This window comes from Desmodus rotundus, chromosome 2, assembly GCF_022682495.2.
Source record: "Desmodus rotundus isolate HL8 chromosome 2, HLdesRot8A.1, whole genome shotgun sequence".
Lineage (NCBI taxonomy): Eukaryota > Metazoa > Chordata > Mammalia > Chiroptera > Phyllostomidae > Desmodus > Desmodus rotundus.
This window is the reverse complement of record NC_071388.1, coordinates 4,815,284-4,828,948: the sequence shown is the minus strand read 5'-3', so window position 1 is coordinate 4,828,948 and position 13,665 is coordinate 4,815,284. Positions and strand designations below refer to the sequence as shown.

The following is a 13,665-nucleotide window of genomic DNA, read 5'->3' as shown; positions in this document are numbered from 1 at the left end:
GCGCCCACAAAGAGACTACTCACTCTCGCGCAGGCACCAGGAGGGGACGAGGCTTGCAGAAGGAGGACACAAGACAGAAGGGACACACCCACTCGGGCGGGCGGACAAAAGCGGCCACACACACCCCCCCCCAGGGCACCGGCAACCCATCCCATGCGGGCACACCGCAGGCACCACAGCCAGCGACGCGCATACAACCACACTCACCACACGCCCACGGAGGGGGTGTGGAGGGCCCCTCTCCCCGATCATCTCGGATGCAGTGCGACCAGGTGACACATCTAGGAGCCCTGCCGCGCACCAGGTGCGCACTCACCCGGGCCCGCAGCCCGCGAGCCTCGGACGCGAGCGGCCTTAGCCGCCACCTGACGCCCTCCACGTCAGCCCGCGCTAGCGGGAGCGAGCGGCGGTGCAGGCTGCGGCGTGTCACGTGAGCCGCAGCGCACATGCGCTGTCGCGCTGCCCCGCCCCCTCCTGCGTGCAGCTGACTGGGGGACCCTCGAGCACCGGCCGGATGAGGGTAGCAGCGCGCCTGCGCCCGACAGAGGGACGCCGTTGCCCAGGGGCTTCTTAGGTTTTGTTTTCTCTCCTCCCCGCGGCTTCCGGGGATCGGCGCTTGCCTAGGGGACTCCGCTGAGGTGGCCGAGTGTTGGGAGGGGCCCGATGGGGTGCTTGAAGGACTCAAGGTTGAGGGCCACCTTGAACTTGAATGAGAAACAGAAGTCCCCTTTCCCCCGGCCTCCTCCAAAGGGCAGGGCTGGGTCCTAGCCGCCCGCGGGAGCCTTGTTCCCGCACCGCCCACCGCTTCCTTTCCCGCAGGAAGGCGAAGCCTGCAGATATGAAGGGGCGTCCCCTCCCCTTCCTGCAGGGTGTGCGCGCTCCGGCGTGTGTGCACGCCCGCGTGCACGCGCGTTTCGGCCGCTGGTGTGCGCGTGCAGGTTAGGCGTGGGTGCTGGTGTGCGCGAGTGCAAGCGTGCGTGTGTTGGAGGTGTGTGCGCAGGATGACCGTTCGCAGTGGGGTAGGCTGGAAAAACACTGCAGAGACTGCCCGCAGCAAAACGATGAGGTTATAACAAGCCAATCAGGGAAGTACATCACTGACAGCGACTGTGCTTCTTTCCCACAGGTTGTCTCAAAGCCACAGGGAAGATGGTGGAAAATTCCCCGTCGCCATTGCCAGAAAGAGCGATTTATGGCTTTGTTCTTTTCTTAAGCTCCCAATTTGGCTTCAGTAAGTACTTTCCTGATGGATGGCCGTGTGGCCTTTTTCTGGTGTTCAAGGACAATGAAGTTACTGCGTTTGTTATCATGCACACATGAATTGTGATTCTTTGTACCTACGTCTCTTTTTAAGAAAGCCTGAAGGGACTCATGTTTGTTCAGAGCGTTCCATATGCCAGGTACTAGTCTAAAAAGATGTCATCTTAACAAGTATTTATACTGTACCAGACAGGATTGCAAAGTGACTAAAACTTGTTGCCGGTAGCCATGGTTTTATTGGCAAGACACAGGAGTGAATCTGCAGTTACCACTCAGTGTGATCAGGGCCGTGGGAGCCCAGTGGAAAGACGCGAAATCAGGTGACCTTTCTTCCCCACCCTGAGGAGGGAGAAGTGGGAAGGCCCTCAGCGAAGGCTCTGGAAGAGGCTCCAGCACTGCAGGTGGGAGCTAGTGAGTGAAGGGAATTAGGCTGGAGAAGTCAGGTGTGCTTTGCATCCTGGGTCTCACTCAACCCCTGTCAGATCCCATTTTACAGATAAGGAAACTGATGTTTGCCAAGACATGAATGGCCAGAGTCACACAGCAGGCCCCACATATCTCCCCCAAAGGATTTGAGTGTTATGAAGGGTTAAGAGGGAGAAAGTTGGGTACCCACTATCCAACTCTTTGGAATTTGCTGGAAACTAGGAAGGTGGGGGTATGAACCTTCGCTGCATCAGTATAGCCAGCCAAGCGGTTGGGTGGGGAGGCCTTGGGGTGAAGTTACAACTTGAGATCGGAGGTTGGTTCTTCCACCGATGAGCTGTGTGACCTGGGACCATTTAAGTAACCTCTTTGAGACTCCAGGTTCTTCATGTGGAAGAAGCTGGTGATGATGTTTATTCCGTGTTCATCAGTCACAAGACTGCCCCCTGAGGTAGATGTTGTTATCAGTGTCCTCATTTAACGGATGAGAATACTGAGGCAGGTGAGGATTAAACAATGTGCCCAAGGTCTTGCAGCCAGCAAATGACAGAGCTGGAACTTGAGCCCAGACACTGGGTTGTCTTCAGTTGACTGGCTTTGATGGCTGTTGTGAGGATTAGTTGCCATAATTTATGCAGAACACTTAGAACAATGCATGGGAACACTAAGCACTAAAAAGTATTAGCTGCTGTTGTTATTATCATCAACCTGATTTTGTAAATTCCTGTTCTATAGTGTATTTGAAGGATTAGAAACTATATAAATAAATAAAATCAATGACTTTAAGACTTAAATCCAATAATGCCCCCAACAAAAATTAACTCAACAGTTTTTAGAGAGCACTGCTATAGGCAGAGGAGGAGCAAACAGCCAAAATTTCCTTCTTTCACAGAGTTTTCGTTCTAGTGGAGCAAGAAAGCCAGTGGACAAAATAACTAAATCAAACATACACAATGTGAGATGATAATGTACTATGGAGAGAAATGAAGCCAGAAAGGAGGATATAGAAGTGGGAGGAGGTTGCTGTTTTAAGTGCAGCAGTCTGGAAGTGCCCTGCTGAGCCATGAGATTTAAGCACAGACATAAATGTGTGGCCCTGGCTGGTGTGGCTCAGTGGATTGAATGCTGGCCTGTGAACCAGAGGGGTGCTGGTTCAGTTCCCAGTCAGGGCACATGCCTGGGTTGCAGACCAGGTCCTGGGTTGGGGGCAAGTGAGAGGCAACTGATTGATGTTTCTCTCCCTCTCTTTCTCCCTCCCTTCCCCTCTCTCTATAAATAAATAAAATATTTTTTAATAAAAAAAAAAAAGTGTGAGTCAGCCCTGTGGCCATGTGGGGAAAGAGCCTCCTAGGCAGAGAATAACCAGTATAGAGACCCTCAGGAAGAAGCATGCCTATGGGTTCAGGGGACAAATGGAGGTTAGTAAGATTAAAACCTGAGACATTGAGGCAGAAAGTAGATTGAGGACGTCAGAGGTCAGTACCCAGCAGTTATGAGAAAACTAGGTGGGGGGGAGGGGGAGGCAGGAGGATTACATAATTCTCTCTGTGGAAATATTCCCTGATTTAAAAACAAAATAATTTCCTTAGCCTGCTCAGGCAGCTGTAACAAAATACCACAGACTGTTGGGTGGCTTGAACTATAGACTTTTTTCTCACAGTTCTGGAAGATGGGAAGTGCAAGATGGGAGGGGGTAGTATTGGGGAGAAAGAGAACAGGAAAGCAAAGCTCTGGTCTTTTTTCTTAAGAGGACCCCAATCCCATCATGGGGGCCCCAACCTCATGAAGTCGTCTCCTCCCTCCCTTCTAATACCACCATGTTAGGGGTTAGGGCTTCACCGTATGAATTTGAGAGGGAGGCAAACATTCTGTCCATAACAGTAATTACAAAAAATGTTAATAGCTTTGAAGGAAATAAGGGGAAATGGTAGGGAGTAATGAGAACATGATGGAATAGCTGGAATAGCAAGTGAGCCAGGACAGCTTCTCTTAAGAAAGTGGGATTTGAGCTAAGACGTGAGGGAAGGGAAGGAACCATCCATTCAAAGAGCCAAGCGAAGAACATTCCAGGCAGACGGTACTCATTACAAGTGTAGCGGCCCTGAGACACTGGGGAGCTGGCGCGGAGTGCACCGGGACTAGACCCTGGAGAGGTGGGCAGCAGCCAGATCACTGAAGTCCTTGCACGCCCTGGTAATGAGCTTGGATTACACTGTAAGGGCACTGAAGGATTTGAGCAGGCAAGTGATATGGTCGGACGTATATTTCTGCAAGGTCACTCCTTGCCATGTGGGAAATGACTATTCAAGTATTTGTTTGGAGCTGAAGTTAGTAGACACTTATTCTGGAAAACTGGGAGTCGTTCTTCACTTACACTTTTCCTTCTCCCCTCACCCATTCATCCATTCATCCGCTCCTGCCACTGATCTGATGGGGCCTCTCACCACTTCCACTCTAACACAGATGCATCCTCCCTACACCGATCAGTGGCTCACTTGAGCTGCAGACCTGAACTCCTCTGCCTAAAACCTCTGGCTGGAGTGTACCTGGTTATTTCTCCTTGCTATCTCTTTAAAACTAAAAACATGTTATCTAGTTGTCCCTATTGCCTGCAGCATAAATTCCATGCTCCTGGTACAAGATTCTTTTTCATTATCTATGACCTGTTTTTTCCAGCTTTATTTCTCAACACTCACAGCCTGTATTTTATGTCCCAGCCATTCTAAACTGCTGAGAGTTTCGCCCCAACTCCTCGCCTCCATGTTTTTAGTAATGTTCTTGCTGTGGCCTGAAAGCGTAGTGGAACACACTGCTTGGATTTCACATTCCAGCGCAGTCACTTTTAGCTGTGACATCTTGGGCAACTCAGATGCCCCGAGGCTCGATTTTTTCATCTGTGAATTAGCGGTAATAGCACACACCTCAGAAGGGTTTGGAGAGGGTCTAATAAGATAATGCATGTGAAGCTCCTGCCACTACACTTGACTCATATCTGTCTCCTGCACTAGTTTGTGAGAATAGGGACCATATGTTATTTTTCTGTATAGCCTTGACCTTTATATAATGCCAGGCATGTAGTAGATGCTCAATAAATGCTTATTCATTTAATTAAGTAAATTCTACTTATGAATTTATATTATGTTTCCCCACTATTTGTATTTTATTAACCTTAAAAACTATCTCAAACTTTAAGCCAGTTTCTTACCCTTTTTTCCCTCTGCCATCTAGCCACACCAGACCTCTCTTGCTATCTCTGGGGATCATGGCAGAGAATGCCATTTTCTCTTATGTCCTTCCTTCCTTTCATCTACAAGCCCAACCATAAACATTTTTAATCTAGCTAACCCTGTATTCATCCTTCAGGCCCCAATTTGGTTACTTCCTCCACGAAATCTTTCCCGACCATTAACATCAATTGCATCACCACCAGTGTGGCCTGAGGTCCTTCTTTCTCTATTTTTTAAATCGATTTGAGCAGGAGAGAGAGAAACCTTGATTTCTTGTTCCAGTTACATATGTGCATTCATTGGTTGAATCTTGTCTGTGCCCTGACCAGGGGCTGAACCTGCAACCGTGGCGTATAAGGACGATGCTCTAACCAACTGACCTACCCCACCAGTGCTAAGGTCCTTCTTAGGTACTCCTTTATCATTTTGTATTTCTTGCCCATTAGCACTTACCATTTTAATTGGTAAATTAAAAATACCCATTTACTCGTCTCCTTTCCCACTAGGTTTTAAGCTCAGGGAGGACAGAGGCCATCTCTTCTGGATTCACCTTTGTATCCCATGTTCCTGACACACAGAACTGTGTATTACATATTTGTTGAGGAAAATGTTACTCCTTCTTCGTCACTGGTATAGTTAGCTTGAAATTTGTCTCTGCTGTTTACCTTGGGCAGATTATGTAACATTTCTCAGATCCCATTTCCTCTCTGTAAAAATGGCAAAGTACTTCCTGGGATTGTCCTGAGGACTGAATGAAATAATGCAAGTAAAGTGCTAGCGGTGTGCCTACCCCGCAGTGACACCCACAGGTTCGCTGTCACATTACAGGACAACAGTAAACATTGCCACAGAGACTTGGATGGAGGGGAATAAGAGTGTGTTCTGGGAGATAAGGCAGAAGCCCAACATGCAGGGGTCAGAGCAAGGGGGTAGAGTGATTCACTCGTGAGCAACTAAATGTCTCTAATCATTTCAGCCCTCTGGGGATGAAGTGTCGAACACCTGCTATGCGTAAAGGACACATCACTAGGTGCTGTAACAAATACAAAAACTGCTGACTTAAAGTGCTTAAAATAGGGTGTGAGAGTTAAAGACATGTTAAAAGATTGGCTAGTGGAGAAAAGGGGAGCTGTTGTTTAATGGGCATTTCTGAGCTGAAACGCTCTGGAAATTTGCTTCACAGCAAGGTGAATATACTTGAACACTGCTGACTGTGCTTAAAACTGGTTGAATTTTATAAGTTTTCTGTTATTTTTTTTTTACCACAATAAAAAGATAGAAAGTAATTGTGCTAAGGGTACAAAGAAGGAGCTGGCAGGACTGGAAGGAGGGTAGTCATTTCTGTGTGCACCAGGGAAGCCTCACGGGAGCTTTTTTGCTTGATCTGAACCTTAGTACGCGAGGTGTGTGCCTCACTGACCTTTCTTCCCTCTCTTTACAGTACTGTATCTCGTGTGGGCTTTTATTCCTGAGTCGTGGCTAAACGCATTAAGCTTAACCTATTGGCCTCAAAAGTAAGTTGAATATATTGCTTAAATAAAATAAAAGTATATTAATGCTGTTTTGAGGGATCAGGTTTTTTCTTAAGAATACTCATATCTTGGATATTTATTCTTTAAGATCCATAAATAGCCATATAGAAATTTAAAGCTTTCTAAAGGTTATTACTGATACACTTGCAATGAAAAATGATGCATTCAATGTGTACATTGTCCCCATTTCCTCCCAACATCTTGTTAAAGTAACTCTGTAGAAAAAAAAAATTTGTTAAGGTGTAAACCCATAGGAACAAATAATAGGATAGCAAGTAAAAAGTACCAACCCCATATTTGGGTTGTAGAAAGGTAAGAAGTAACTAATTTAATTTCCACTTCTTCACATTGCTGAAGTAGGGAAGCCAGCAAGAATATTTGTGCCCCAGAACTAGAGAAAGGCTCAGAAATTGGACATACCAGGTACCTCTTTAAAATGTTGATTCTGGATTGGGCTGAAAACTGTGTTTACATAGCATTAGACCCTCAAATCTCCCTCCTTGGCCCTCAGAGCAGGGAGATCAACCCTCCTTGCCTGCAGAAGACAGGAGTTTTACTCTGGAAAGTTGAATGAGAGTCTGCAGACACTAGGTCTAACTGAGCGTGGGACTGGGGCACCTTACTGACAACAGGGAAACCAGTGGAAACCAATGCATTGCTGAACAATAAGGTTCCCCCTCAGCGCCTTTCCTCATGCTGCTCCCAGGCTTGCAATTGCCAGGCTCACAGCGCCCTGCTCCTCCTAGCAAAACCGGAGGTGAGGCTTGTCCCCAAGTGAGCTCTGGAGAAAGGATCTGCCATCTCTGACCCTTGGAGGCCCCCCAGTGAAGTGGCCAGGGTTCCCGTAGTGAGACTTGCCAGGTGGCCACCCTGGCCCACATATACACAGTGCCTCCAGTTACCTTGTTAGTGCCTCACTTTTAAATATGAGCGGGCAACCATAACTTACCAGACATTTTCTGAAAGCCTTTAGAATGAAACCCAAGAGAAAAAAAAAAAGAAGGAAAAGGAGCTAATAGAAGGAACAGAAGAAAATAACTATGAAACAAGAACAGAATGCTATAACTTCCGGCCAAGATGGAGGTATAGGTAGATACACTTTGTCTCCTCGTACAACCAGAAGGAGGACAACAACAAATTTAAAAACAAAAAATAACCAGAACTGCCAGAAAATCAAACTGTATGGAAGTCTAACAACCAAGGAGTTCAAGAAGAAACATTCACCCAGACTGGTGGGAGGGGTGGAAATAGGCACCTGGGGTAGAGAGGACTTGCATTAAGGCGGCAGCTGGGGGGCCCAGTGGTCCCACATTTGCATGCAGGTAAGCCGGAAGAACAACTGGGGAGTGAGACAGACCACATACCTCAGGGTTCCAGTGTGGGAAAATAAAGCCTCAAAACCTCTGGCTGTAAAATCTGTGGGAGTTAAGGTGGCAGGAAAAACTCCCAGCCTTACAGAAGAATTTGTTGGAGAGACCCACAGGGTCCTAGAATGTATACAAACCCACCCACCTGGGAATCAGCACCAGAAGGGCCCAATTTGCTTGTGGGCAGTAAGGGAAGTGACTGAAAGCCAGCCAAGAGCCGAGAAAGCAGCATTGTTCCCTCTTGGACCCCTCCCCCAGGGACAGCACCACAACACAGCAGTGTGGGTTGCCCCACCCTGGCGAATACCTAAGGCTCTGCCTCTTAAAACATAACAAGCGTGCCAAGACAAAAAAAATATGGCCCAAACAAAAGAACAGATCAAAGCTCCAGAAAAAATACAACTAAGCAATGAAGAGATAGCCAACTTACAAGATGCAGAGTTCAAAACACTGGTAATCAGGATGCTCACAGAAATGGTTGAGTATGCTCACAAAATAGAGGAAAGAGTGAAGGCTATGAAAAGTGAAATAAAGGAAAATGTACAGGGAAACAACAGTGAAGGGAAGGAAACTGGGACTCAAATCAACAGTCTGGAGCAGAAGGAAGAAATAAACATTCAATCAGAACAGAATGAAGAAATGAGAATTCAAAAAAATGAAAGGCTTAAGAACCTCTGGGACAACTTTAAACATTCCAACATCCAAATCATAGGGGTGTTAAAAGAGGAAAAGCAAGAAATTGAAAACATAATGAAGGAGGTCTATTTCCTTTCCCCAATCTGGCAAAGGAAATAGACTTCCAGGAAGCCCAGAGAGTCCCAAAAAGTTGGACCCAAGGAAACACCAAGGCACATCATAATTACATTACCCAAGATTAAAGATAAGGAGAGGATCTTAAAAGCAGCAGGAAGAAAGGAGACAGTTGCCTACAAAGGAGTTCCCATAAGACTATCAGCTGATTTCTCAAATGAAACCTTGCAGGCAAGAAGGGGCTGGAAAGAGGTATTCAAAGTCATGAAAGGCAAGAAACTACATTTAAGATTACTCTATCCAGCAAAGCTATCGTTTAGAATGGAAGGGCAGGTAAAGTGCTTCTCACATAAGGTCAAGTTAAAGGAGTTCATCATCACCAAGCCCTAATTATATGAAATGTTAAAGAGACTTTATAAGAAAAAGAAGAGAAAAAATACAAACAGTAAAATGATGATAATCTCACAGCTATCAATAATGGAACCTAAAAACAATGAACTAAGCAAATAACTAGAACAGGAACAGATTCACAGAAATAGAGATCACATGGAGGGTTATCAGCAGGGAGGGGAAGGAGGGAGAATGGGGAAAAAGGTACAGGGAATAAGAAGCATAAATGGTAGGTACAAAACAGATTGGCGGGGGTGTTGAGAATAGTATGGGAAATGGAGAAGCCAAAGAACTTATATGTATGACCCATGGACATGAACTAAGATCGGGGAATAATGGTGGGGGGGCGGGTACAGGGTAGAGGGGAATAAAGGGGAGAAAAAATAGGACAACTGTAATAGCATAATCAGTAAAATATATTTAAAAAAACAATGCTATAGAAAAGTCTGATCTTCAAGGAATTACTGCTGTTTTTGACAATTATAAATATGATAGCCAAAATTGAAATTTTAATTGATGGGTTAAAAGATAAACCAAAGGTAATCTCCAGGAAGTAGAAGACAGAAAAATGGAAAACAGAAAAGATGAGGAAAGAATAACATTGAAAAAATCTTAACCCTTAGAAGACCCAGGGAGAGAACAGCAGGGAGAATATGACCAAAGAAACGATGCCCCAACCCAAACGTGCAGTCGCTTGCTGTGCTCCGCTGCCTTGATAGGCACATTGCAGTCCTGTGGGAGACTGCAGGGGGTCAGCGGCTGATAGGTACATGGAAAATAAGCAAACACACACAGAGATGGAGTTGCTAATTCCAGAAAAAGCAAAAACAAATTGTATAAGAAAGCATATAATACTACCAAGGTGCTCGGTTGCAAGCATTGTTTATAGTCACAGTAGTTTTTAAAAACTGGGTACGTGCAGAAAGTGTGATGTAAGTATAGTAAGAAGACAGGAGGCAGGTGAGGGAGTGTGAAAGAGCTAGGTTCCTCATCTCCGCCTTAGGAGGTGCAGAGCAAGTGTCTGCCATTGAGAAAACCATTACAGCATGCGTATGAGGTCGGTACTGGAAAAAACCGCCCAGGTGCTCAAGTACCTTTTTGGGGGGTGAGACTCCAGGGTTGGGACAGGTGGGATACAGGTTGCAACTTCTCATTACTGGCCTTGTAGAACTGTTTCACTGTCTTTTATGTACATGTATTTAATGAAATTAAATTTTTAAAGTGATGTTAACTTAGTGACGGACTTGTAAGAATTACAACTTTTGGGGAAGTCTGTTGCCTACTTCACTTTCTCTTCTGCAGGTACTGGGCAGTTGCACTGCCCGTCTACCTCCTCATTACCGTAGTCATCGGGTATGTACTCTTATTTGGAGTAAACATGATGGATACCTCACCACTCAACTCCATTCATACAGTCACAGGTAAATTGGTGCCGATGGGAAGTGCGGGGGGATGGACGAGTGGGCTCTCAGCGCTTCTATCAAGAAGAGCAACCGAGAATAGGGTGCAGTATGCGACACAGCAGCACGGTGAAAAGAACTTGGGAGAAACACTGCAGAAGTATCCCAGAGAAATGTTTCCTCTGGAAACAAGTCTGGTGAATTTGCCATTCACTGCAGTAATTAACAGGTGTATTTGCACATAAAAACCGCAAGTAGACAGTATGCTCCTCGGCAGCTCTGCCTGACGGAAATAACTTCTACCCTAAACAGGTGGTGTTGGTGAAGGGACGCGGGCCTTGCAGTCCTTGTCCGGGAAGAGGCTTTGGGGTGTGTACCCTCAGGGTCACGTGTGTGCCTGATCCCAGTAGGGGGTAGACGAGCCACAGCGTGTTTTTGCAGTTTTTTTTTATTTAAAGTTCTCATTTTGAAGTTTAAAGATTAAAATAAATTAGGCAGATTTCTAAACTTGTTTAGATTCTAGGAAGTGAAATATTTTTTAAGTTCCCAGGTCCCAGGTATGATTTTTTTAACTTTTCAAAGTCTTTTTTTTTTTCTTTTTTTTTTTTTTTTTTTTGGTGAGCCTGTACAATGTATTTTGAAAATCAGTTATAGTACTTCTGTTTTCTTTCTGATAACCTACTGTATCCCCAGCATTCTTGACCGGAATTATGGCAAATAGACAATTTGTGCAGAGAGGGGAAAGCGCTAGGTTTGTATGAGTGATTGTACCAAATGGCTTAACAGTTTTTGGGTGTTGACTTAAATATATTTTCTAAGCCTGATTGGAATTCTGCTCCTATGGAGAATGTACAAATGGGACTTTAGTCATCATAGTACAGATGAGTGAAATAGTAACTTCTCTCCAAGCGAGAAAGTGCTCTGCTAATTTCTATTCTAACTGGGACATTTCTTCTCAAGAGAGAATTTAAGTAATCTTTTAATTACACTTATACGTGGCATCTGCCATTACCCAAACATTAGCTAGAAAACTGTGTCATAGGTCTCCGCAAACCGCAGAGACTAGGAGAAACCGTTGGGCAGTCAGTGCCTTTGTCCTCTCCTTGCAGATAACTACGCTAAAAACCAGCAGCAGAAGGAGTACCAGGAGGAGGCCATCCCGGCACTGAGAGATATCCCTATTAGTGAAGTGAACCAAATGTTCTTTCTTAGAACCAAAGAATTCCACGCCCAAAGCTGATTGTATGTATTAGAGACTACCTTCAAACATGTATTATAAGTTTTTACAAAATAATTTCAACCACAATTCTCTCTTATTAACACCCAGTATTGAAATTTTTTGAAAAATGTTAAGTTGAACTTCTCCTAGATTTAAGTTCTATTAATGTTGTTAATGTGTCAAATATTAGTTACGAATGGACAGAATAAATAAAATACTGCATTACCACATATATAGCAGACGTTTTAAAAAATAAGTATCAGTAGAAGCAAGAAGTTCCTCAAGAGAGTCCTTGGTATTGTCACTTTCAAAGAGCAACCGTGTCTTTCCTGCTGTTTATTCTTCGAGACCCAGAACACAGTCTCGGATTTGGGGAAGGGTACATCTGATGGGTGTGTCCTTCCCATCAGATTCATGTCTATGACACAAATGTTACACTGAGTACTCACCACGGACCAGGTATTTTTCTGGGCACTGAGGATGTTGCAATGATAAGATTCTCAAAGAGCCTACATTTTAGAGGCAGATGGAAATAGACTAAGGAAATATTCTTTGCGATGGGTGCTATGCAGAGAATTAACGTAGTGTAATGTTCTAAAGAGTAAAGAGATGACTGCTTTAGATTGAGTGGTCAGGTAGGCTGCTCAGTGAGAGGCAGCTGAGCCTGAGATTTGATTAGCAAAAACGGGAGCCAATCATGGAAAGACAGGTGGGGCAGAGTGAGCCTCTAAGCAGCTAGGACACAGACTTCCAGGTGGGAAGGAGCTGGGTGTGTCCTAAGGACCAAGGCAAGCAGGGGGGCCTAGAGCTTACTCCGGGAGGTCAGTGGTCTGGGGTGAGCCTGGAGAGTTGCAGCCCTGAGAGAGAAGTCTAGACGAAAGTGTGATGAGTTCGAAGCACTTCAGATACTGAGCTACTGAGAGGCTTTAAGGAAAGGAGTGATGTAGCCTGACTTACAGTTTTAAAAGCCACTGGCTGGTGGAGATAGGATGGATTTGGAAGGGGGAGTTAGGGATGGGGCAAGAGTGGAAGAAACACGGCCAGTCAGTAGGCTGTTGTACTAGTCCAGGCAGGACCTGCCCTTTAGAGCAGAGGGTCGCACGGGGCTGGGAGGGGCAGCCAGCTCCTCAGCCTTCATGGGAAACCTGGCCGACTGGGCAGATGGATCTAGTGGTGTAAGGTGGACAGGCTACTGAGAGAAGGTGGGATCACGGGTCATTCCTAGGTTTGGGGATTGAGGAACTGAGTAGATGGTTGTGCCTTTACTGAATGAGACAGTCTTTGGAGAAGTACATGGAGGGGTTGGAGATTGGTTACATAAGTCAGAGTGACACCACTTCGTTAATACCCGGATGTATCTAGTGCAACCGTAAGGAGCTCAGATAGAAGTAAGTTGTACAAAAGCAACCACGTATAACTTTGCAACAGTATTCTCACCGTTGGTCCTCAGGACCAAATCTAAACTCACCTAGCAGCAAGGGCTTCTACCTTTGACTCCCTAAATGAGTGGAGTCACACATTTTAACTTAGGCAAATTTAACTACACCTTCTGTAAGACAAAGAAATTAATAATTTTAAGTAGTTGGGAATACTGGGACTTCCATTTCAGTGATCATGTACCTGCTCAGGAAGCATGCAGTAGGCGACATGAGTCTGCTGTTCCTGTTCCCTAGTGTGTCCCAGGTCCTGTATTCCTCGAACAAGTGTGTTTATGAGCAAGATTATACCTGTTTCACATGATGCAGAGGGGGACCCTCTCCAGTAATAAAATGTCTGTCTCAGGCTATTTCTGCAAATCCAGAGAGCCGAAGCTCTGCTGGTAGAGATCCTAGTCACGGGGGTCACATGGCCAGGGCTAGATGACGTGAGCCCAAGCATCACAGTGACTCAGACATCCCACTGCTCACACCGTAGTCAGCCAGGGTGGCCCACTTGAGTTATAAAGCGTGTTTACATGGCTCCCGAATGTTAGAAGCAGCTGTGAGTTGGCCTGCATCAGCTGCCAAGGCCGCCTCAGGAGGCCCACCAGCCCTCTGACACTGGTTTCCAGCACCACCTCCTTGCTCTCAGCTAATGCACTGTGGGCTAGCGTGT

The 13,665-nt window shown here is 45.6% G+C and overlaps 2 protein-coding genes across 7 annotated transcripts in view; one reads left to right on the top strand and one right to left on the bottom strand.

Moving 5' to 3' along the window:
• The window catches only part of TTC3 (tetratricopeptide repeat domain 3), a 107,075-nt gene extending 106,696 nt beyond the window's left edge, over positions 1–379 (bottom strand). The window contains exon 1 of the mRNA XM_053916974.2: positions 208–379. The gene's annotated coding sequence lies outside the window, so the exon portion shown is untranslated. The remainder of the gene's footprint in view (positions 1–207) is intronic.
• An 82-nt stretch (positions 380–461) lies between these two features.
• On the top strand, positions 462–11,803 carry PIGP (phosphatidylinositol glycan anchor biosynthesis class P). 6 transcript variants are annotated; one of them, XM_024561526.3, is made up of 5 exons: positions 462–574; positions 1,127–1,231; positions 6,355–6,427; positions 10,255–10,373; positions 11,462–11,803. In XM_024561526.3, exons 2-5 carry the CDS (start codon positions 1,150–1,152, stop codon positions 11,590–11,592), a joined length of 405 nt encoding a protein of 134 aa, XP_024417294.1. In that variant the 5' UTR covers positions 462–574; positions 1,127–1,149; the 3' UTR covers positions 11,593–11,803. The 6 variants fall into 6 exon arrangements, with proteins under 6 accessions (XP_024417294.1, XP_024417284.1, XP_071076634.1 ...); XM_024561516.3 differs by having other exon boundaries at positions 492–638; XM_071220533.1 differs by lacking the exon at positions 462–574 and adding an exon at positions 678–686.
• The last annotated feature ends 1,862 nt before the right edge of the window (positions 11,804–13,665 follow it).